Here is a 25,503-nt window from a genome sequence, read left to right as displayed (position 1 = left end):
ATCTGATCGGAAGCCAGTGAAGTGACCTGAGGAGAGGGTTGATATATCGGTTCAATAACTAAGCTTTTGAGAGTGTCGGCTGGATGGTTATAATTTATACAATGTTGCACTAACGGTGCCCCTATATTTTGTGCTGTAATCCTGGATCGGTGTTCAATCATCCAAGCATTGAAAGATCTACTGGATTTTCCAATGTATACTTTGTTACATGGACATATGATGTAATATACAATGTATGGGGTCTGACAATTAGTGCTATGTCTCAGCTGATAAATCCTGTCGTTATGTTTAAACGTGTCCGTCTCAATCGTTGCCTTACATGTTGTACAGTTTAGATCTATGGCATTTCCCATGTCCTTTTATTGTGCCTCTTGATTGTATATCATGGTCTGTTAATTCGGCAGGGCTTAATAATTCCTTTAAGTTCTTTGCATGAGAAAATGCATCCTTAGATTGTGATCGGTAAACAATGGATGACCTTAATTACCTCATCTACCTTCAGCCTACTATTGACTGTATGTAAGAACATGTAATGACTACATTACATTAACACTCTGTAAGCCACATTGAGCCTGCAAAAAGGTGGGAAAATGTGGGGTACAAATGCGATAAATAATAATAATAATTACTTCCCAATGCTGTCTAATGATATAGGCAACTCTCTCACCACCTGGTGCATATCTCATGACAAATGTCATAATTGTGCCAGCCGACGTGTCTTGTCGTTTAGCTTGGAGTAGTAGCTGTCTGTCATTATAGTTTGCCCGGGTATAGGATTTCTTCAAAATCTTCAATGGGTATTTACGTTGCAGTAAATTCCTGCTAAATGTCTGTGCTTCTGTTCTAAAATCAGAATCCAGTGAGCAAATGCGCTTGAAGCGTAAACATTGTGAAAATGGGAGACCGTCGCGAAGTGATTTTGGGTTGGCAGCTACTGTATTCCAGCATCGTATTTCTGTCTGTCGGCTTCGTGTATACCTTTGTCTGGAATGTGTGATGTGATCGATGTACTTCCACATCCAAAAAATGAATACAGGTGTCTGAGAGGGTAGATGTAAATTGCAATTTCGGGTGACGGTCGTTTAACCAGCTGCGAAAATTCTCTAGTGACATGGGGATAAGCAGCATAAAATGCGTTGTACTTTTTGGGGATCTTGGATTGGCCACTGTTAGAAACAGGATGCTGGCTTGATGTCCCAGTATGTCAATAGTTATGTACACATTCTGCCGGCAGCCTATTGCCCCTCTCATCCTGCCTCCACTGGGCATTCTACTGACTCCTGAGGCCTGCTGTAGCCCTCACATCCTATACCTTATCTCATGAGCACCCAGTAACCTATTGCCCTCATGCAGTCACCATGCCACTCTCCCACAACCCCTTTGTCTTAAAACAAAAAAAAAAAAAAGAGAAGACTTTGGCACAGGCCACAAAACCCCAGGCCCAGTTTGCAGATTCTTTCTACCACAAATGAGGCTTTTTTTTTTTCTTCACCGAAGTCCAAGTGCGGGTCCTCCTGCACAGAGGGCAGCAGAGGCAGGAGGCTGCGACAGCGTGTGTGAGCGCGCGCGCGCTCCTGCATTGTTCCCCAATGGGCCGCGTTCTGGGGAGGATGGTGAAGTTAAAGCCCCACCCATTCCCCACTCAGATCACTGGAAGGCGGTGTGGATAGCAGCGGGGAGCCTGAGCCAGACAATAAGCAAAGCGGAGCATCAGCCCATTTAGGATTATTTAAAAAAAAAAAAAACCCCAAACCAAAAGAAATAACTGGCATAGCAAGAACAGGAGCTTCCCCCCCTTCCCTGCCCCGCTCTCTTTCCTTTGCACTATTAAATACTAGTGTGCATCCTTGTGATCTGGGTGAGCAGCAGCAGCCGTCCAGCTCAGCCTAGGAAGAGGCTGGTGGGTTGGTCCAGAGACACACAGAGCTCGCAAGCCCTGGGAAGATGATTGCTTTGTTTAATAAGCTTCTGGACTGGTTCAAGGCCCTCTTTTGGAAAGAGGAGATGGAGCTGACGCTGGTGGGCCTGCAGTACTCCGGGAAAACCACCTTCGTCAACGTGATTGCGGTAAATTGCTGTCATGTTTTCGGATGCTTCTTCCCGCATGGCTCTGCGCTCCCTGCTCAGCTACCCCCGGGGAAGGTGGGCTTCCTTCCCTCAGGGGACAGCTGAATAAGGGATCATCACATAGGCGTATTATTATAGGGGGGGAGAGTGATGTTGCAAAAGGAAACCGTGCAACATTTGTTGTGACATGTAACGATTTGGCTGGCACAGTGAGCTTGATTTTCAACCATCTTAACGCTGTGGTGAGACCTACATCGTCCTGTAATATGGATTCCCCGCAGCCTGTGATATTTTTCTTATTGAACCATTATATATGTGAGGATAGCGCGTACATGAGCGTTCAAGACAGCATGGGCACCTCCTCCAGGACCCAAACACGGCTTCTGTCGGTTTAATTTCAGATATATTGCATCTCTTTAGTGCATCCTTGTTTACACGGGTGGAGAACTAAGTGATGACAAAATCTATCTGGAATTAACCATGATCGAGGCAACAACAAAAATATTGCCAGGAATAATCTTAAAGGAGACCTGCAAAATCTCCACAGACAGTGGGAAACCTAATACGAGACCAAACATTTCCATTTAAAAAATATGAAAAATGGCCTTGATTGTTGCTGGGGTGGGAGGGTGGGGGATAAGAGATTATTTAAAAAAAAATTGTAGCTAAGTGCTTTCTTTTTTTGTTTTTACATATCATCATCGTGTGGGGTATTTTTGTATTGGTGGGGGGAGGGGCTGGGGTTGTTTGCTAACCTGCAATGTAAGCAATAAGTAAGAATGATTTGGTTGAAACCCTTAGTCTGCCCTGTTCCTTTCTAGGATTTTTGGCCTCTCAGACTCAACGCTGAGGTGTTTACAAATGTTTCAGTGAGAGGCATCAGAATTTTTAAAAGGTTTTGTTTGAAATAATATCAGTATCTGTATATATATATATTTATTATTTATTTGATACGTTTGTATCCCACATTTTCCCACCTATTTGTAGGCTCAATGTGGCTTACATAGTACCGGAGAGGCCTGTGCAGGCTCCGGTGTGAACAAATACAGGGTGATGTTGTGGTAAGACCAAGTTCATGTGGCACAGCCACATTCAGGAATCGGAGAACGGAAGAGTTGTGTTATGTCCATTACGTGCTTTAGTTTGGTTGTGTTGCAGAGATTAGGCATTTAAGTTGGATCGGTAGGGTATGCCTTTTTAAACAGGTTGGTTTTTAGTGATTTCTGGAAGTTTAGGTGGTCGTACATCATCTTCAAGGCTTCTGGTAATGTGTTCCACAGTTGTGTTCTTATGTAGGAAAAACTAGATACGTAAGTTGTTTTGTATTTAAGTCCTTTGCAGCTTGGGTAGTGCAGATTTAGATAAGATATATGTGTGTGTGCGCGCACATGTGTGGCCTAACTATATGTAATTTTGTTTTATTAGAAGGAATTGCATTATTGGGCCTGGGGGGGGGGGCAAAATTCACCGGGCCCGGTGCCAGCAAGCTTCTTCATTCTTGCTTCCGGGTCTGTCTCTCCTGTTCCTGCTGTGTGCTGCCCAGGACCCGGATGATTGCATTAACGCGATAGCGCGTTAATGTAATCATCCAGGTCCCAACTCCTGGCATGCAGGAGAGGATAGCAGAAGTCACTGAGACAGGAAGGTAAGGGGGGGGAGGCGGCAGTGGTCTGAGTCTGGGGGGCAGGCCAAGTGGGAGGGGGTGGTGCGGTGCAGCGGCAGCTCAGGTGGGGAGGGGGGCACCGTGGCCTGGTCCTGCCCTGGGCCCGGCTGGGTCTCTCAGCGGCTCTGGGGCTGGGCAGGAGATTAGGGGAAATTGTGTATTAAAGAATGAATATTCCTGATTTTAGAACCCTTTTAAAATTATATATCCTATATAAAACACATGTCATAGATCCTGAAGACCTGTTAATGAATGCTTTAATATTTCATACTCTCCTGCTTCAGAAATTTAAAAGAATTTCCATAGCTGGTCTAGCTGGAGCAGTGTTATTGACTCTTTATCAGGGAGATGCTTCAACACGATGCCTGGCATCATGAAACATTAGAAAGAAGGTTAGACTTGATGGTCCTCTGGTGTCTAAGTGGCCTGTGTCATTTTACTTCATAATTGCCCTCTCTGAACCTTAAAAGTGAGATATTAGACCCATCCTGGAATGGCCTAGCCCACTGATTTGGGGCTATTGAAGACAGACTGGAAGTCCTGGGGGGGAGCCATGTCTGGCCTCCAGGCCTCACATTTTGGAGTGGAGTAGTGGCCTAGTGGTTAGAGCATCAGTCTTGCAATCCAGAGGTGGCCTGTTCAAATCCCACCACTGCACCTTATCTTGGGCAAGTCACTTAACCCTCCATTGCCTCAGGTACAGACTTAGATTGTGAGCCCTCCTGGGACAGAGAAATACCCAGTGTACCTGAATGTAACTCACCTTGAGCTAATACTGAAAAAGGTGTGAGCAAAATCTAAATAAATATTTGAGATTCTACATGGAATGTTCCTGTTGCTACTATTGGAGATTCTGGAATGTTGCTACTAGTTGAGATTCTACATGGAATGAATGTTGCTATTCCACTAGCAACATTCCATGTAGAAGCCTGCCCTTGCAGATCAGTGCACAGCTGCGCAGGCTTCTGTTTCTGTGAGTCTGACGTCCTGCACATACGTGCAGGACGTCAGACTCACAGAAACAGAAGCCTGCGCGGCCGCATTGCTGATCTGCAAGGGCAGGCTTCTACATGGAATGTTGCTAGTGGAGGAGTAGCCTAGTGGTTAGAGCACCAGTCTTGCAATCCAGAGGTGGCCAGTTCAAATCCCACTGCTGCTCCTTGTGATCTTGGGCACTTAACCCTCCATTGCCTCAGGTACAAACTTAGATTGTGAGCCCTCCTGGGACAGAGAAATATCCAGAGTACCTGAATGTAACTCACCTTGAGCTAATACTGAAAAAGGTGTGAGCAAAATCTAAATAAATAAGATATTTCTTCCTGATAACATGGAAGCCTCTAGACCAATCAGGTTTTCAGGATATTCTACAGGAGTATGCATGAGAGATTTTCATGCACTGTCTCTTTTATGTGGAGGAGTGGCCTAGTGGTTAGGGTGGTGGACTTTGGTCTTGAGGAACTGAATTCGATTCCCACTTCAGGCACAGGTAGCTTCTTGTGACTCTGGGCAAGTCACTTAACCCTCCATTGCCCCATGTAAGCCGCATTGAGCCTGCCATGAGTGGGAAAGCGCAGGGTACAAATGTAACAAAAATAAAATAGATACTATTGGAGATTCTACATGGAATGTTGCTACTATTGGAGATTCTACATGGAATGTTGCTATTCCACTAGCAACATTCCATGTAGAAGGCTGCGCAGGCTTCTGTTTCTGTGAGTCTGACGTCCTGCACGTACGTGCAGGACGTCAGACTCACAGAAGCAGAAGCCTGCACAGCCACATTGCTGATCTGCAAGGGCCGACTTCTACATGGAATGTTGCTACTATTGGAGATTCTACATGGAATGTTGCTAGTGGAATAGCAACATTCCATGTAGAATCTCAAATAGTAGCAACAGTGGAGGAGTGGCCTAGTGGTTAGGGTGGTGGACTTTGGTCTTGAGGAACTGAATTCGATTCCCACTTCAGGCACAGGCAGCTTCTTGTGACTCTGGGCAAGTCACTTAACCCTCCATTGCCCCGTGTAAGCCACATTGAGCCTGCCATGAGTGGGAAAGCGCAGGGTACAAATGTAACAAAAATAAAATAGATACTATTGGAGATTCTACATGGAATGTTGCTACTATTGGAGATTCTACATGGAATGTTAATGTTGCTATTCCACTAGCAACATTCCATGTAGAAGGCTGCGCAGGCTTCTGTTTCTGTGAGTCTGACGTCCTGCACGTACGTGCAGGACGTCAGACTCACAGAAGCAGAAGCCTGCACGGCCACATTGCTGATCTGCAAGGGCCGACTTCTACATGGAATGTTGCTACTATTGGAGATTCTACATGGAATGTTGCTAGTGGAATAGCAACATTCCATGTAGAATCTCAAATAGTAGCAACAGTGGAGGAGTGGCCTAGTGGTTAGGGTGGTGGACTTTGGTCCTGGGGAACTGAGGAGCTGAGTTCGATTCCCACTTCAGGCACAGGCAGCTCCTTGTGACTCTGGGCAAGTCACTTAACCCTCCATTGCCCCATGTAAGCCGCATTGAGCCTGCCATGAGTGGGAAAGCGCGGGGTACAAATGTAACAAAAATAAAATAGATACTATTGGAGATTCTACATGGAATGTTGTTATTCCACTAGCAACATTCCATGTAGAAGGCTGTGCAGGCTTCTGTGTCCGTGAGTCTGACATATGTGCAGGACCTCAGACTCGCAGAAGCCTGCGCGGCCACATTGGTGATCTGCAAGGGCCGACTTCTACATGGAATGTTGCTAGTGGAATAGCAACATTCCATGTAGAATCTCAAATAGTAGCAACAGTGGAGGAGTGGTTAGGGTGGTGGACTGTGGTCCTGAGGAACTGAGTTTGATTCCCACTTCAGGCACAGGCAGCTCCTTGTGACTCTGGGCAAGTCACTTAACCCTCCATTGCCTGCCCCATGTAAGCCGCATTGAGCCTGCCATGAGTGGGAAAGCGCAGGGTACAAATGTAACAAAAAAAACACCTTTCTCATGTATATTCAATGTGGATATCCTGAAAACCTTACTTGCTCGATGTAGCACAAGCACTGGGTTCAGAACCACAGCTCTAGGCCACAACTGAAGGTGGCAGCAAATTGTCTGAGGGAGGGACTTCTATGGAAGGAAGCGTGTGTAGTTTGTTACTATGACCAAATCTTATGTCTAGGAGGCATTTTTATGAATAAAGCTGGCAGTTGAGCGATAAACTGGGAGGAAGTAGGTATCGGCCCTGGAAGAAAAACTGCTTTGGGTTAAACTTTGTTCGAGGAAGGCAGTGTAACATGCCATTGTCCATTTGTCTTAGTGACCTCCCTCCCCCCCCCCCCCCCCCCCCTTATCCTCATTAAATTTTTATGTGGTCTTGATTTTCAAATTGTCACCTCCCATGGCATTCAGGGAGTTAGAAAACCAGGAACAAGATGGTATGACGCGGAGCCTGGTTGGCATTATTGCCTTATCAATTGATGTTCCTTTTTTTAACATTTAATGTCATAATCAAAACCTGATCCTTGAGGGCCATAAGTCCGATTGTCTTGATTTTCTCAATGAATATATTATATCTTTTATGTTTGGATGCATAGGAGGCAAGACATGCAGAGGGGGCACCACACCACCCTTTTAATTCATTTTACAGGTCTGAGCACATGGGCCCAAAAGAGAAGGGAACAGCAAAACCAACCCTTACCCAGCACCCTGTCTTGTTTATCAGCTGACCTCCATACAAATATGCCTCATGTATATTCATTATGGAAATCTTGAAAAACAAATCTGGGTATAAGGACCTTGGTTCTATGCAAATGTCTTAGATTAGAGGTCTTCAACCTAGCTAGTCAGGGATTTCAGGATATCCCCATTGAATTTTGGGTGTGCCACGAGGGCTGGGTTGAAAACCCTTGTCTTAGATGATGGGTATAGTAATAGCTGGCACTGATACCAGATACCCTAAGCATATTTCCCATAAAGAGAACATGAGAAAAGGTGCTAATCTTTGTTTAAGATGTTGACGTCTAGTAGGCCGTCTTTGGTTTGGCCTTGATCCGTACAAATCCTTCACGATTGTGAGTGAAGGGAACCAACTCAAGTGGTGTTGATCATAACCAGTTAGGCAGGGAGAGAATCCGTTCTATTCCAGTTCCCAGGCCATGACATATGTGCATATCCTTTTAAAATATAAAGCGCGGATACCACGTTATCAAATTGTACATTGTTTCGAGCAGTTTTTTGGAAAAGTATATTAATTATAGAAAACTCAAAAGGAAATAAATTGGGTAGGCTGGATGGGTCCTGTGGACCGGATCTATTATTTGTGTTCTGTGTTTCTCTGTTATAGATCCTGGAAGTTTTAGTGACTGTTTAGATAATGTTGGTTCATTGGCCTTCACAGTTATGGTCTCTCTCAATATGCTTTTATATACATAGATAAATAAACTGTATTGGTGGGAAAGCCAGTAGGAAATGATGGAGGGAGCAGTGACATGGGGGGAGGAGCAGGTGTTTTCCACCCTTACCTCAAAAAAGACATAGTGGAATTGGAAAAGGTGCAGAGAAGGGCGACAAAGATGATACAGAGGATGGGACGGCTTCCCTATCAGGATAGGCTGAAGAGGCTGGGGCTCTCCAGCTTGGAGAAAAGGCGGCTGAGGGGAGATATGATAGAGGTCTATAAGATAATGAGTGGAATGGAACGGGTCGATGTGGAGCGTCTGTTTACGCTTTCCAAAAATACTAGGACAAGGGGGCATGCGATGAAGCTGCAGTGTGGTAAATTTAAAACTAATCGGAGGACATTTTTCTTCACTCAATGCGTAGTTAAACTCTGGAATTTGCTGCCAGAAAAGGTGGTAAACTTAGCGGACTTCAAAAAAGGGTTGGACGACATCCTGGAGGAAAAAGCCATAGAATATTATTGAATGGACGAGGGAATACAGTATTTCTAGGATGGGCGGGACAGATTGCTTGTTCTTTTGGCCGCTGTCGGTGACAGGGTGCTGGGCTCGATGGACCCTTGGTCTGTCCCAGCATGGCGATGCTTATGTACCTGTCTATCCCCTCTCCCAGAGTACCTCCCTTTCATCTCTGGTCTTTGCCCTCCATGATGTTCCTTCCTCCTTCTGTATTGGTTGCTCCTGTGGTTCAGCCACTGGATCCTGGATGTCTTTCCAGCTGTGCTGAGCATGTCTCCAGCTGTTGGAGCCTTGGCAGTGTGTTTGCTTAGTGTCAGCTGCACCACCTTTTGTATGACAGTGGAGCCTGGATTCCATGCTAACCACACTGCATGCGTTCCTTGGCATTATCTCTTTTTTGGCGGTGGAGTTCCCCTGCAGCACTTCAGCGCTTAAGGATGCACAGTCTGCCTTTGACTTCCCAAACACACAAACTGACTTTTTATTGTGCAGATGAGTTATACCTCCCTCACAGTGATCACATGAGAAGAGAAAAGCATTAAACCAAACAGATAATCTTTAAAAAAAAATGTCAAACCCCAGGAAAATATATTCAGAATAGATTAAGGACGGCTTCCGTTCAGAAGCTGAGAAGGTCCTGAGGCACTAGAAAAGGCACTTTGTATTTTTTTTCCTCAAGTGTGTAGAGCAAGCCAGAGGACAAGCTTTGGTGATAGGGGGTGTTATTGGTCACGCCTAAATTATGTTCGTATTGGATGTAGGTTGGAGACTGGAGTGGGCAAACACTTTGGCCCAAGGCCTACATTGGAAATCAGGACTAGGGTGGAGGGCTGATAGAAGTCTGGGGTTTAAGCAGTGGGGGCTCCCCAGCAGCCAGACTCCACCATAATTCCTCTTTCCTAATTGATAAGCACAATGTTTTGGTGTCACGTAACTTCCCTGTCTTCCCTCATTCATCGCTTCCTTTGGCAACTTGGGAGAGGTTCTTTTCCTTAGCCTTTGCCGTGCCAGAATTGATAACGCGGCTTTGTAAAAGGAGCCCTTTAGTGATGTCATCACCAAAGGTCCCAGACTCCCACTTTTGATGATGTGTGAGTCTGGCCATCAGTGATGATACCACCAGGGCAACTGGGAAACCATGGTAGGTGGATTGGATCATATGCAAGTTTGAGACATGAGAAGTGGGCTGGAAACCACTCTCTCAAAGGTTGAATTTTCCCCACCCCTGGGTATAGACTGGTGTGTACCAGAAGCTTCCACAGGTTCTGGGCAATGGTACTCTAATGGTGGCCTTCTTTCATTTTGTTTCAAAATGTGTCTGTCATTTTAATTAAGGAAAGTGCTTTATGGGAGGGGGGGGGGGGAACTTTATAAGCCTGTTTCGTGAAACACGGTTTTATGTGCATTAATAGGTACTTATAAAATTTTACAGCAGTAGAGACACATAAAAGTACATTTTCACTCATAATACTTTTGCATGGTGTTCATGTAGTTGTCCCTGGGGGCAGGGGTAGAATTGCGAGATGAATGTGTGTTATAAAGTGGGCCAATACAAACGTGGATCCAAAAAAATCCTCTCACACATGGTGTTTCCTAAACAAGGTTTTTATTTGAATAAATAAAAACAACCCGACACGATTCGTGTTTCGGCTGTAAAGCCCCGCGTCAGGGGTCTATGAATAAACATAAACATAATAATCAAAAACACATATATTTATCTCATAAATACATGTAAAAAGGAAAATCTTTGATTAAAAATAATAATAATAAAAACATTATATAAACAAAACATATGATTTCCATAATATAAAATAATCAGCATATATTTAAAGGAACATACCTATTAATTTTCGATACAAAAATAACCTGGCAGAACAAATGACTCACAGTTATTTGTCTGCTATCTGAGATATCTATGACAAAGAAATAATAAAAACATATTAATACAACATGTACATAAGAAAATCATGAACTAAATTCGACAAGTATGTTTTTAAAAACATAGAATATTAAATGTAAAATAGAAGGATATCACATATAGAATTTAACATTATATATCAAATTTGTATACATATATATCATAAACAGAACAAAATACTTAGACGAGGAGTACCAGAAAAAGATTATTATACGTATTACTGGACTGTTTTTGATATTGCCACATACGGAAACTGAATAGTTCAGATAGGGATTTCAAGGAAAACCACTTTAAAAAACAAAAAAAATCTGATGAATAAATTAAAAATAAAAATAGAACAATAAAAATAAAAAAAAAATGATGAAAAATAATGAAAAACGGACATTCTAGATTAAATTTAGATCAAAATTATATGTATATATAAAAAAGAAAAAGACACACTATCAAATTGTATGTATAAATCTAAAAAAGAAAATATCAAAAATGTAATTAAAAAGAAGTACATCTATAAAAATAATATATATGTATATGAAACTCAAATCAAAACTGAAAGAACATTGATTATGTGGCCACGAAACGAGATGGACCCAAACGTACGTTGTTTGATGGCAGATTATATTTTCTAAACACATATATGATGGCAGAGATGAAGGTATAAAACATAAACTAGACATTCTTCCATAGTAATGCCGCAACGCATAAACGTGAATTGGGATTAAAAAAAAACGTATACTGCATGTGATGTGCTCACATACAATACAATACAATAATCTTTTTCTGGTAATATCGAATGTAGTATATCAAGTCTAGACGACAACCATCATGCTGACCAAGCTTCAAAAAGTTTGACGCACAACATATATAAGGGAAAGAGGTAGAAACACTTATCTGAATGAACAAAACAAGGAGACTGCTCAATAAAGCCTCCATTTCGGTGTCTTCGTCAGGAGCAGGCCCCCTCTAATACAAACTATGATATCATCCTCCATTGAACAGCCCTGGCGTCTTCTATGGCACAATTCAAGATGGCGCTCAAGAACAGTGTTACTAGGAAATAATTAGAATATGACATCACAAAAAAACTTTATTCAGACTTAACAAACTTACAACACAGTTGTCCACTGACATTACTTGATTCATATGTGGAAATTTCTGTGATGGAAGTAGAGCACATTGAACGGCCTTTTGTTTGACAGTTTTATGTTTCGGGCTCGGGTGAGTCCTTACTGATGAATTTCCACTACCTTATTTAATTTAATTTCAATTTTTATTGTTATCTTGCACAGCATTTTTTACAGTTCACTTTTTCTAGGGTGGGTGTTTTTTTACCATTTTCTGTATCTAATGTACCTTCCCTAATTTAGGGTGTTCAGTAGTTCTTACAAAAATTAGGTGCCAGCATATATACCAGGTTTCATTAGGCATAGACGCTGGCTTGTAACGTTAGCTGCAAAGGAGGAAATTCTATATACGGCGTCTAGCGTTTCGCGCCTAAATCCAAGCGTATTCCATAACAATGCACGTAACTTAATTGGCTTAAACCAATCAGCATTGTTAACAGCACTTAATAAGCAATAATGAACAGTAATTGGCAATAATTAGAATGTACGCGCATAACTTGCTAAGCGTATGCTGTAACTCTCTGCGTCTAAATTCGAACGCGCACATCCAAAAAGGGGCGGGAAAATGGGCATTTCACTGACGATCCCAAATTTACGCACATTGTTATAGAATGTGGCCCAGTCTGCGTAAATCTACGGTCAGGGATTTTACGCCGTGTTTTCATTGATGTAAATGGATGCACGTCGTTTTAGGCGCTGGGATATCAACTAAGTGTATTGTATATACTGCGCTTAAATCTTCTAGAATACGCTTAGGCAAAAAATGATTTCTGTGCGGATTTTCCAGGCGCCATATATAGAATCTGCCCCAAAATCCGCGCTAAGGTGGTGTTCTATAAAGAGCACTCGGCACGGAGCACCCTGTGTGGAATGCGACTTTAGCGCAGATCTTTCCAGCACCTAACTGAGTCTGGTCCTTGATCTCCAGCTGCTGGACACCGATGGCAAAAGAAGCCTTTATGGTCACCATGACTCACCTGTCCATTGACTTTCTGGCGTTGATTGAGGAGCTGCGTTTCTTGAGTGCTATGGGTTGGCTAGAAACTGTTTCAGGCCTGAACGTTCATTTCCTGTGTCTTTTACAGTCGGGACAGTTTAATGAGGACATGATTCCAACCGTGGGCTTCAACATGAGGAAGATTACCAAAGGCAACGTGACCATTAAGGTAAGACCTACCCAGTTATCCTTTGCTGGACTCACTTAGGATGGAGAGGTCTTAGGTCTCAGGAATCATCAATATATATAAAAGGCGAGTGTCGTACTCACTCGCAAATGTGCAGTAGAGACCTCTGCCCCGCCCCCGCATCAATACGTGATGACGGGGGCGGAACAGAGAGGGTCTGTACTGCGCATTTGCGAGGGAGGGACACCGCCGTCGCTAACGCTCCCCCCACCCGGAGTCGCCGCCGCCACCCACCCTCCACCCGGTCGGGCCCTCGCTCCGCTACTGAAACAGCGAGGGTCCGGGAACCCAGCACTGAGCTCTGCTGAGCTGCTGCCGTCGGCCTTCCTTCTTCTTCTCTGCCTGTGTCCCGCCCTCGACGACGTTACGTCGCACGAGGGCGGGACAGGCAGAGAAGAAGAAGGAAGGCCGACGTCGGCTGCTCAGCAGAGCTCAGTGCTGCGTTCCCGGACCTTCGCTGTTTCAATAGCGGAGGGGCCCGGCTGGGTGGAAGGTGGGTGGCGACGGCTCCGGGGGGGGGGGGGCAGCGGCGAACTCGGCGACGCGGGGGGGGGCTTTCAACCCCCCCCTCCTATAATAGCCCGTTTTTACGGGCTCAAAGGCTAGTACTTTTATATTTGGCTTAAGTTACAGAAGACAACAAAAACTGGAGGAAATAAACTTAGAAACATGTTATCAAATCATAAAAACCCTTGAAAATGCAAAGAAACGTGTGCTTAGAAAAATGCCACTAAGGGGGGAAGTTATCAACATGGGCTACCGTTAAAACAGGTTATTTTACCACAAGTTCCTGTTAGTTTAACACAGGTCTCTTTTTACGTAATGAGACTTTAACCTAGGCTAACAGTAAAATAACCCATCTTAGCAGTAGATTGCAAGGAGGCATCATTTGGATGGAATTTGGGCTTTCTACACAGGAAGGGAATGACCCTACATATCAGCGTCTGGATTTACAGCTGCTCCCTTGCACATGTAGGTTTGTAAAACTATTGGTTTGGGCCAGCCCTTAGTAGGAGGGAATAAGTGAGTTGTTTTTCTTATTTCCTGGTACTTATTTCCTCCTTCGGTTTGAAAATAAATACAGTTTGAGGCTTCTGTTGATAATTAGCTGTATGTACGTGTGCAGGTCTACAGAATGACAGGCAAACACCACTGTGAACTGAGCAGGAGTCCTCCACTTAACAGTCCTGCCAGTGGGGAGGGGGGGGGGCTGTTTCACTATCACATTTTCAATAATGAGGGACAGGCAAGCTCTGCAGGATTGCAGGGAACCTACCTGCCCCTAGCAATTGAAAGCACAATGTTGAAGCAGCACCCCCTACTGGCAGCAATGCAGCTGAGGGACTGTCGCTCAGCTTAGAGGAAACAGTGGCTAACATATGTAAATGAAGCAGTGGCGTAGCCACAGGTGGGCCTGGGTGTGCCAGGGCCCACCCACTTAGGGTTCAGGCCCCCACCCAACAGTAGCACACGTTTAGTGGTAGCTCGTGAGGATCCCCAACGCCGCCAGCTGAAGACCTCCCCCTGATGGTAATGAAAACGCTACTCTCCTTGATATGGCACCTGCGCATGCTCAGTCTTCAGCGCATGCCTGCTGCAGACTGCCAAGGTGGAAAGAAGCGTTTTCTCGCCAGCTGAGATTTTTTTTTTGTTTGGGGGGGGGGGGGGCACTTGGTGCCCACCCACTTCTTGCCTAGGCCCACCCAAAATCTGTTGTCTGGCTACACCCCTGAAATGAAGTAGCCTCATGGACAGAAGAGTAGACTGAGAACCTGGGAGCCTGGTTCAGATCCCACAGTGGCTCCTTGTGGTTATGGGCAAGTCACTTAAAACTATTATCTCAGGTACAGATTTAAACTGTAAGCAGGGCTGAAATGCCCCCCGCCTCGCCGGGGCCAAGTTCTGGCATCTCCCCACTTCCTTTCTCCACCTTGTTCCCCGAGTTTACCTTCTTTCTTCATGTTCCTAAGCTGGCAATGGCCGGCATGATTCCCATACACTGCCCTGCTGCTGGCACTGGACTTTTCTCTACTGCAGCTGCCTCTGATAAAACAGGAAGTTACGTCAGAGAGGCAGCCGCAGTAAGGAGAAGAGGTGGGTGCTGGCAGCAGGGCAGCGTATGGGAATTGCGCCTGCTGCCACCAGCTTTTGGAACATGAAGAAAGAAGGTAAACTCAGGGAATGGGGTGCAGGAAGGAAGGGGGAGATGCCGCTCCCAAAAAGTACCACCTGAGGCCCCTGCCTCAGGTGGCTTAATGGTTGGGCAGCCCCTGGCTGTAAGCCTTCTGGGGACAGGAAAAATAGTGCTGACATTTACACATGTAGAGTGTGGAATACCAATTTCCATGTGCAAATGTCAGCTCTTACACCAGGAAATTGCTGTGGTTTTCTCCTTTCAGGTTTTCAATGTGTATCTTTGTAAAATGGCCTACTCCTGGTATACATGCACTCCTGCGTGTATTTTAGAAAAAGTTCTACGTCAGAAGATCCCTTTCTAAAATAATACCGGAATTGTACACTTCCTGACCTGGATGTATCGATTATGATTTCTGTATTCTATCTAAAATGGGGTTTACTCATTGGCCTTCGAAAAAGTTCACTCATGTAAATTACTGCATTGCATATTGTGAAATGTTACTCCAGAGGCCTAAAATGTAGAAAACATTTTACTTAACTTTTTCAATATATCAATGACTTCACAGTTCCAAAGAGCAAAAAGGTCCAATGTAATGTTGCCAGAATAAATTAGAATATGACAGTCACCAATAAATCTGAATGTGGAATTGTAGTAATTACGTAGTCTTAATTTAATTTTCCACGTTATTAGGTTACATAAGACCATATAATATACCATAGTGGGTCAGCCCAAAGGTCCATCAAGCCCAGCATCTTCTCTGTAACAGTGGCAAATCTGGGTCACTAGGAAGTACCTGGTAAATTCCAAAGAATAGATCCATTCCTTGCAGCAGCTTTCAAGGCATGAGCTGAAACTTTCTGAGGTCTGCTGTAGAGACTGACCAGATTTCAGTGTTGGTTTCGGCGCTGATACCGGCCTGAAATCTGTATTTGGCCCTGTTTCCGTTTCAGCTGAAAATGTGGTGCATTTTTGGCTAAAACCAAACCTTTGGGGTTTGTCCCACCGCCTCTTCTTGGAAGAGTCGTATCCAGTTCTCTGTCTCTCCCTCCCTTCTTCACGGAACAAGCTTTCCTTCCCTCCTCACTCCCCTCACCACCACCACCAGGCCCACCTGAAACCCTGGTGGTCTAGTGGCCTAACTGAGGCAGGAGAAATCCTCAGTCAATCCTGCCTCAGCTGCCTGTGCAATCAAAATAGCTACCGAGGCAGTCTCGGGAGGCTGCTGTTGAAGGTCATGGCCACCATTTTGAGACTGGAGCTGACAGGCAGGAGCGACTGTGGATTGCTCCTGCCCTGGTTAAGCCACTAGACTTATAGAATTTAAGGTAGGCCCTGGGGGAGGGGCTCACGGCTAGGTCTAGGAGGGGGGCTCGGTCTGCTTGTAGGAGGGGGTAACGCTCTGTCTGGTCTTGGGGAGAGGGAGTGGGTACTGTTCAGGGGGCAGGGTCAAGCTGGTTTTGCTTTTGGCTTTGGCTTCAGTTTGTCGAAACCGACCAGTGAATTTCAGCCACATACTTGATTTCTGCGGAAACTTAAAAACCTGATTTTGGTCAGCCTCCAGTCTGCTTGGCCAGGGCTGGTCTTAGCAAGTGCGGGGCCCTGTGCAGACCAGTTTGGTGGGGCCCCACCCTAGCTCCACCCCATTGATAAGATTATTCTATTTTTAGAAATGTTTTTTATGTATGAAATTTCAAATAAAGACAGATGACGCTAAACTTGTACAAAAAAACTGATTGAAATAATAAGCACAATGCTATCCTGAAACCTCCCCCCCCCCGAAAGTGGAGTGGCCGAGCCACGGGATCATCATGAATGACGCGGACGGTCGTCCGAGGCGAGCGGAGGTCGGAGCGGAGGCAGAGCGGGGCCCCCTTAGGCGCGGGGCCCTATGCGGCCGCCTTGGTCGCCTCTGCCTAAGACCGGCCCTGTGCTTGGCTAATCCGTTTTGTGGCCTTTTCCTCTAGGAATTTGTTCATACCTCCTTTTAATCCAGCTACAGTGGTGGAAATAAGTATTTGATCCCTTGCTGATTTTGTAAGTTTGCCCACTGACAAAGACATGAGCAGCCCATAATTGAAGGGTAGGTTATTGGTAACAGTGAGAGATAGCACATCACAAATTAAATCCGGAAAATCACATTGTGGAAAGTATATGAATTTATTTGCATTCTGCAGAGGGAAATAAGTATTTGATCCCCCACCAACCAGTAAGAGATCTGGCCCCTACAGACCAGGTAGATGCTCCAAATCAACTCGTTACCTGCATGACAGACAGCTGTCGGCAATGGTCACCTGTATGAAAGACACCTGTCCACAGACTCAGTGAATCAGTCAGACTCTAACCTCTACAAAATGGCCAAGAGCAAGGAGCTGTCTAAGGATGTCAGGGACAAGATCATACACCTGCACAAGGCTGGAATGGGCTACAAAACCATCAGTAAGACGCTGGGCGAGAAGGAGACAACTGTTGGTGCCATAGTAAGAAAATGGAAGAAGTACAAAATGACTGTCAATCGACAAAGATCTGGGGCTCCACGCAAAATCTCACCTCGTGGGGTATCCTTGATCATGAGGAAGGTTAGAAATCAGCCTACAACTACAAGGGGGGAACTTGTCAATGATCTCAAGGCAGCTGGGACCACTGTCACCACGAAAACCATTGGTAACACATTACGACATAACGGATTGCAATCCTGCAGTGCCCGCAAGGTCCCCCTGCTCCGGTAGGCACATGTGACGGCCCGTCTGAAGTTTGCCAGTGAACACCTGGATGATGCCGAGAGTGATTGGGAGAAGGTGCTGTGGTCAGATGAGACAAAAATTGAGCTCTTTGGCATGAACTCAACTCGCCGTGTTTGGAGGAAGAGAAATGCTGCCTATGACCCAAAGAACACCGTCCCCACTGTCAAGCATGGAGGTGGAAATGTTATGTTTTGGGGGTGTTTCTCTGCTAAGGGCACAGGACTACTTCACCGCATCAATGGGAGAATGGATGGGGCCATGTACCGTACAATTCTGAGTGACAACCTCCTTCCCTCCGCCAGGGCCTTAAAAATGGGTCGTGGCTGGGTCTTCCAGCACGACAATGACCCAAAACATACAGCCAAGGCAACAAAGGAGTGGCTCAGGAAGAAGCACATTAGGGTCATGGAGTGGCCTAGCCAGTCACCAGACCTTAATCCCATTGAAAACTTATGGAGGGAGCTGAAGCTGCGAGTTGCCAAGCGACAGCCCAGAACTCTTAATGATTTAGAGATGATCTGCAAAGAGGAGTGGACCAAAATTCCTCCTGACATGTGTGCAAACCTCATCATCAACTACAGAAGACGTTTGACCGCTGTGCTTGCCAACAAGGGTTTTGCCACCAAGTATTAGGTCTTGTTTGCCAGAGGGATTAAATACTTATTTCCCTCTGCAGAATGCAAATAAATTCATATACTTTCCACAATGTGATTTTCCGGATTTAATTTGTGATGTGCTATCTCTCACTGTTACCAATAACCTACCCTTCAATTATGGGCTGCTCATGTCTTTGTCAGTGGGCAAACTTACAAAATCAGCAAGGGATCAAATACTTATTTCCACCACTGTATGTTGGATGTTGTGACTGCATCCTCTGGCAACAAATTTCACACCTTTATTTCTCGAGTGAAAAGCTTTCTCCAATTTATTCTAAATGCGCTGCCTCTTAGTTTCATGGTTCTCTGCCCATGTTTTCAATGGCATGGGCCGCTCCCAGAGAAGTGGGGGGGAAGGGAGAGGACAGGCTGTATCTAACACTGTGTTAAGATTTCTGTTTCTCCCTTTTTGATCTAGCTCTGGGACATCGGAGGTCAGCCTCGTTTCCGAAGTATGTGGGAGCGATACTGCCGAGGGGTCAGTGCTATCATGTAAGTACAGCCAGTCTGTGTTCCTGTTCCAAGTATATTTACACAGATGTCAGCAGAAATGGATCACATGGTCCAACCAGCCTGACCATTTGTTCTGCCTCCTGAGATTTCACAGGTCTGAGTTGACCTGTGGATTTCTCTTTCACGCCACCAACAAAGACCCTTTGTGATCTGATGTATTGAATTTGGTGCTTATCCTGGTTCCTATAACCTCTTCTGGAAGACTGTTCCAGGTGTCCACCACCCTCTCAGTGAAACAGTATTTTCTGACCCACACCTTTTGAGCTTCCTTCCCTTCTTAACTTGAACACTTGTTCTTGAACTTTCCATTTTACAGAGAATGCTTCCTTTTAATACCCAAGTCCGATCCTGGAGTACCCCTTGCTGGTCAGGTTTTCAGGATATCCACAGTGAATATGCATGAAAGAGATTTACATATAATGGAGGCAGTGTATGCAAATCAACTTCATGCATATTCATTGAGGATATCCTGAAAACCTGACTGGCAAGGGGCACTCCAGGACTGGACTTTGAAAATACTGTTCTAGAAAGCACCTGTGAAGGTCAATTCTGTAACAGCACACCAAGGGGGTACAGAATACTGTCACTGTCGTGGGTAAGTGTGCATTAGAACACCTCTAAGCCATATTCTGTAAGGCTGCATGTAAGTGGCCTAGCAAATAAATGCAAGGGGGCGGAGCATGGGCAGGGCTGCCACGTAACATGCACGACTTCTAGAATACTGTAAGTTATGTGCACTCTTACCGCATTTGGGCACCTGAAATGACACCAGGTAAGTGCAAGTACCTAAAAGTAAGATGTGCCGATACTGGGCTACTAGTATTCTGTAATGGAATCTGGTCGCCCAGGTGCTGTGGAGTGGAATGGGTAGACATGAATTGTTTGTTTACGCTTTCCAAAAATACTAGGACTAGGGGGGCATGCGATGAAGCTACAAAGTAGTAAATTTAATACGAATCGGAGAAAAGTTTTCTTCACTCAATGTGTAAATAAACTCCTGAATTTGTTTCCAGAGAATGTGGTAAAGGTAGTTAGCTTAGCAGGGTTTAAAAAAGGTCTGGACAGCTTCCTAAAGGAAAAGTCCATAGACCATTATTAAATTGACTTATTTCTGGGATAAGCAGCATAAAATGTATTGCACTTTTTCAAGATCTTGCCAGGTATTTGTGACCTGGATTGGCCACTGTTGGAAACAGGATGCTGGGCTTGATGGACCTTTGGTCTGTCCCAGTGTGGCAATACTTATTTACCACATGGCATTGGGATGCCTAAAAGGAGGTGCCTACTTCCCTCAGTCTTTCTCTGTGATTGGTTCACTGTGCTGTCCAGGTAACATTTTTGGAACCCTCCTTTAAAGTGGCTTTAAAAGCATAAGAACTGCCATACTAGGTCAGACCAAAGGTCCACAAAGCGCAGGATTCTTGTTCCAATCCAGGTCACAAGTACCTGGCAGGATCTCAGAAGCTAGATACATTCCATGCTGCTTAATCCTGGGGATTTCAACACATTCCCAGCTATATAATGTGTCTCAAGTTTTTCTGTTCCAGTTCTATTTAGCACAAGTTCAAGCACTTCACATTTCAAGAGCGTACTTTTTCTTAGAATATTTATTTGAAGGACATTGACATCCAAAATCGCTCATTTCTTCATCGGTTCTCAGTGTACAAAAAGTTTTTTTTCTTCTTTAAAACAAGCTTTATTATAAAATATGCTTTATGCTTAGCACTTATCTTTTCAAATATTGCAGGACACGGACGCCACCTCCAACATGTGGCATGTTTCGAGAATACTGCCTCAGGGTGTGGTCCGGCAAAACTTAGGCTCCGTAGACTGCATGTATCGCATCGGTGCCTGCTTCATTGTAACATCTTAGGGATAAGCAGTGGTTTTCCTTGAATTTACCTGGTAATTAGGGACCATGGGCTTTTCCTCTAGGAACTTGTCCAAACCTGTATTTTTAAACCCTGCTGTGCCGACTGATTTACCACATACACTCCGGCAACAAGCTCTAGAACTTGTCAAAGTTCTTGTACTTAGCACTGCTGAAGGAAATGGCCCTTACAAACATAGACTCTGTGTCCTAAGTGGGTGTTGTAGACACACGGAGTCAGCTCCTGCTGCCCGGTGAGCTGGGATTTGCACCCAGATGGAGCCTTCTTTCTGCTGTCTGGTTAGCTTGTACCTGTACATTAATACCAACCTGTATTTCTCATTGCAGATACATGGTGGATGCTGCAGATCAGGAGAAGATTGAGGCCTCCAAGAATGAGCTGCATAATTTGCTGGACAAGCCCCAGCTGCAGGGCATTCCCGTGAGTTCTCAGGGCATCATCAACCTGCCCACTTTCCCACTGCTAGGATCTAGACTCTCTGGTAAAAAGATGAGATCCTCATAGGGTTTTGTACTGGTCAGGTTTGATTGCCGCATGTCATTCAGGATTTTGGAGACCACTAACTTGAGGGGGCAGTCTAGAAATCTCTATATGGGTTTGCATGCTAATTTCTTTAGGGGATAAGGACAAAGTAGGGGGAGCCACTGCGGCAGCTTCTGTCCTGAAGACCGTCCCTCTCTAGACCATCAGTGACTGAGGAACGGAGATCTCCTAGAACAGCGTCTGATGACATTCAGGGAAGCACAGAGATTTTAAGACGTATCCATCCCAGAGCACAGGTCTACTACTACTTATCATTTCTATAGCGCTACTAGACGTACGCAGCGCTGTACGCTCAGCTGCTGGAATCAGGAAGGGAAAGGGGAAAATATTTTCCTGACACCCAAACATTTTCTTAAGTTTATCATTTCCCACTCTCAACTGAATGAGACCCCAGAGCAGTGCTTTATTTATTAGGATTTATTTATCGCCTTTTTGAAGGAATTCACTCAAAGCGGTGTCCAGCAAGAATAAGTCCAACATAAGCAATAGACAATTACAGCAGTAAAAATATTCAAATAACAATACAAAGTATGGCATAGTGTACTACTTACAATGCCTACACAATACGTAATAGAACATTTTAATATACAGCATAGGTATAATCAAAGATGGAACATATAGATATGCAAGAGGAGTTAGAAGATAAGGGGACTAGTTTAAAGAAGGTTTCACATGAGTCGTTCAGAACGCTGCCGCACGTCTTATATTCCGCCAGAACCGATATACTCATATCACCCCTCTCCTCAAATCACTTCATTGGCTTCCGATCAGATATCGCATTCAATTCAAGCTCCTACTCCTTACCTACAAATGCACTCAGTCTGCGGCTCCTCACTACCTCTCCACCCTCATCTCCCCCTATGTTCCCGCCCGTAACCTCCGCTCACAGGACAAAGCCCTTCTCTCAGTACCCTTCTCCACCACTGCCAACTCCAAGCTCCGCTCATTCTGCCTTGCCTCACCCTATGCCTGGAACAATCTTCCTTTACCCATACGCCATGCCCCCTCCCTACCCATCTTCAAATCTCTGCTTAAAACTCACCTCTTCAATGCTGCCTTTGGTGCCTAACCGCTCGAGAAATATAGAATGCCCCAATCTATCCACCCTATCAGATTAACTGTTCACTCGTCCTCTAGATGGTACACTTGTCTTTTAGATTGTAAGCTCTTTGAGCAGGGACTGTCCTTCTATGTTTAAATTGTACAACGCTGTGTAACCCTAGTAGCGCTTTAGAAATGTTAGTAGTAGTAGTAGTAGGTCAGACAGGTGTTTAAATATTATCTCAGCTAGGGTAGGAGTGGATAAACTTGTCCTTCTACATTATATGCAGCAGGTGCCACTCCTTGTTTGTGTGTGAGACTAGCAAGTTAGTTAGTTCTTCCATTAAAGGCCTGGTGAAGAGCCAAGTTTCCACTTGCTTCCTGATGTAGAGATAGTCTTGTGTTGAGCAAAGTCTTTCAGGGAGTGCATTCCAGAATGTGGGGGCTACTCCAGAGAAGGCTCGCTTGTGGGTGTCACATCATGTAATGTCCTTCGGAGAGGGGGTGGTTAGGGATACTCCTTGGAAGGACCTTAGTGTCCTTGGAGTTGTGTAGAGGACGATCCTGCTCTTCAGGTACTCGGGGCTATTTCCTTTAAGGGCCTTGAAGATCAGACATAGAGTTTTAAATTTAGCCCTATATTGTACTGGTAGCCAATGAAGTTTTTGCAAAAATGGTGTGATGTGGTCACATCGCTTACAGCCTTCTGTGAGTCTTGCTGCTGTATTCTGAATCAATTGCAGCTGGTACAGATCCTTTGTGTAGAGTACATTACAGTAATCTAGTTTTGATGTTGTCATGCCATGCACAGCTTAGACAAAATTTGCCTTCTCAATATAAGGAGAGAGGCAGCGTAGGTCTCGTAAGTGATAGAAGCTGCTCTTGAAGGTTGCTTGGATTTTGGGATTAGGGTAAGTGTTGAATCTAACTGTATTCCAAGGTTCCTGACTTGTGATTTGAGGAGGCGGTCATATTTCCCAAAAGCGATTTTGATGTCAGGTATGTGCCCACTTGTGTTAGGGACCCAGAGAAGCTCCGTTTTACTTAGGTTCAGGTAAAGTTTGTTGTTTTTAAGTTCAGTGGGTATGAGATTTACACCATCTCCTTTCCAGTTTCCGTCCTTCGTGCTTAAGGATCTGAAGTTCGGGAGAAAAACCAAAGTGAGCATTTGCGAGTGGGGCATAAAACCTTTTTTAGTGGTGCCATTTTCTCTAAGGTCTTGGCTAAGTGTGTATTCCAAATGTCAACCTGTTCTGACACTGTTGTTGTCTTTTCATCCACATGTGGATAGTCCAGGTCCTCAAGGAAATTCTCGGCAGTCAACTTTTTCTTGTCTCTGATCTCCGCCCAAACTCTGAGAGGCGCCATTTGTTTCAGATGGTCACTTAGGGAAAACTTAATGGTCTGACCATGATAGGGGTGTTATTTCAATACTGCTATCCCAGTATTCTGGGATGCCAACCCCTTTGTAGAATACCAAGTCTAGTATGTGACCCTTTTCATGGGTTGGAAAATTGATCACCTGTGTGAATCCTAGTGCTGTCATCATGTCCAGGAAGGCAGTTGTGGTGGTATCTGGGGTTTTGATGTGTAGATTGAAATCTCCCATAATCACCATCCTAGGGTAATTCAGGGTTACTTGTGTAATCAAATCCAGGAGTTCTTGCACAGATGATGTGTTGTTACAAGGTGCTCGGTGTACAATGAGCAGCCAGATTGGTTTCTGTTCTTCAAGTTAGATTAAAGGAGATTCTGATTCTTTTAGTTGGGGAATGGCGATTCTGTGCAGTTTGATTGTATCCCTCTACCCCTTCTTCCTGGTCTTGGATGATATGGGTGTTGAAACCTGTTGGACATCAGCCAGTGGTGAACCTCCATTTTTATGTAGCCAGGTTTCACTTATTCCTAAGATGTCAAGATGCTGTTTGTGGATGACATCATGGATCACTGACGATTTCGTAACAGCTGATCTGGCATTCACCAATCCTATAGTTCCAAAGGGTGGTCTGGGGGTAGCTTTGATATGGCAGTGAGGTGGTCTTTTAAGCACTGTTATGTAGGTGTTTGACCTCTTGCATTTTTGCCTTCTTTTTGGTTGGTGGGGATTATAGTTTCCTCTCCCACACACAGCTGGGATCCCTGAGGTCTCTTGGTTTACTGGACCAAGGCACATTCTTTGTGTCAGAAACTCCTTAGGCAAACCTGTGTCCAAACCTGTCCTAGGGAAACACCAGCCAGTCAGGTTTTCAGGGTATCTGCCATGAATATTCATGAGATTGATTTGCTTTCACAGCTTCAACTCATGTATATTCTGTGTGGATATCCAGAAAACCTGATTGGCTGGAGTTCCCCCAGGACAGGTTTGTGAATCGCTGCCCCAGAGCATTTGATCTTGCCAGCTTCAATTATTGTCATGGCTCAGAAATTTTCCCTGGCCTGGAAAAGCTGTTTTACCATTGACCTCCTGGTCCTGGCTCTTCTAGTGTAACCCACAGTGAATGCAGACTTCAGTTCTCTGGACTGTTGAATTTGATTTTCTGCAGGCTGCATTGCTAATGTAAAATATTCATTGATGTTAATGTTATACCAAGACCGGGCCTTTGATTCTGTCACAAGCGTAATCAAATAGACATGTATGACTGCACCTTGAAATCACGGGCAGATCCACCAGATATGTGAGTGGGAAATTAAGAATATTTTTTTGCAACATCTGCAATTTATTTCATTTGCATCCATTTGTGTTCTGGACTTTGCTCAGCCCCATCTTTTGCCTTTTAGGGGAAGAATATCTTTTTGTCCACTAAGGGCTAGGTTCTATATATGGCTTTATAGAATAGCGCTTATGCCCAGGAATCAGTGCAAATATACACACCTACATTAGCCGCGTGTCCCCCGTTAATTTTAGGAATGCCCCATTAACGCCCGTGCCCCCCTTTTTCAGATTGCTTGTGAATTTTAGGCACAGATCCCATTCCACAAGTGTAAATGCCAATTAAATCTAATTAGTGCCAGTAATTGATGCTAATTAGCTCATTTAGTTAAATTGGGCGCACACCCTTCCAAATACACAGGGTCTGTTTTTAAATTAAATAACAATTTGGTGACCAAA

The 25,503-nt window shown here is 44.6% G+C and overlaps 1 protein-coding gene across 1 annotated transcript in view; it reads left to right on the top strand.

The window, feature by feature from the left end:
* The first annotated feature begins 1,663 nt into the window (after positions 1–1,663).
* Positions 1,664–25,503, top strand: part of LOC115482128 (ADP-ribosylation factor-like protein 8A) — a 37,618-nt gene continuing 13,778 nt past the window's right edge. Inside the window, exons 1-4 of the mRNA XM_030221698.1 lie at positions 1,664–2,067; positions 12,773–12,853; positions 18,824–18,897; positions 21,137–21,230. Coding sequence (XP_030077558.1) covers positions 1,945–2,067; positions 12,773–12,853; positions 18,824–18,897; positions 21,137–21,230 — 372 coding nt within the window. The 5' untranslated portion in view covers positions 1,664–1,944. The remainder of the gene's footprint in view (positions 2,068–12,772; positions 12,854–18,823; positions 18,898–21,136; positions 21,231–25,503) is intronic.

This window comes from Microcaecilia unicolor, chromosome 12 (genome assembly GCF_901765095.1).
Source record: "Microcaecilia unicolor chromosome 12, aMicUni1.1, whole genome shotgun sequence".
NCBI lineage: Eukaryota > Metazoa > Chordata > Amphibia > Gymnophiona > Siphonopidae > Microcaecilia > Microcaecilia unicolor.
This window is presented reverse-complemented; position numbering and strand designations above follow the sequence as displayed.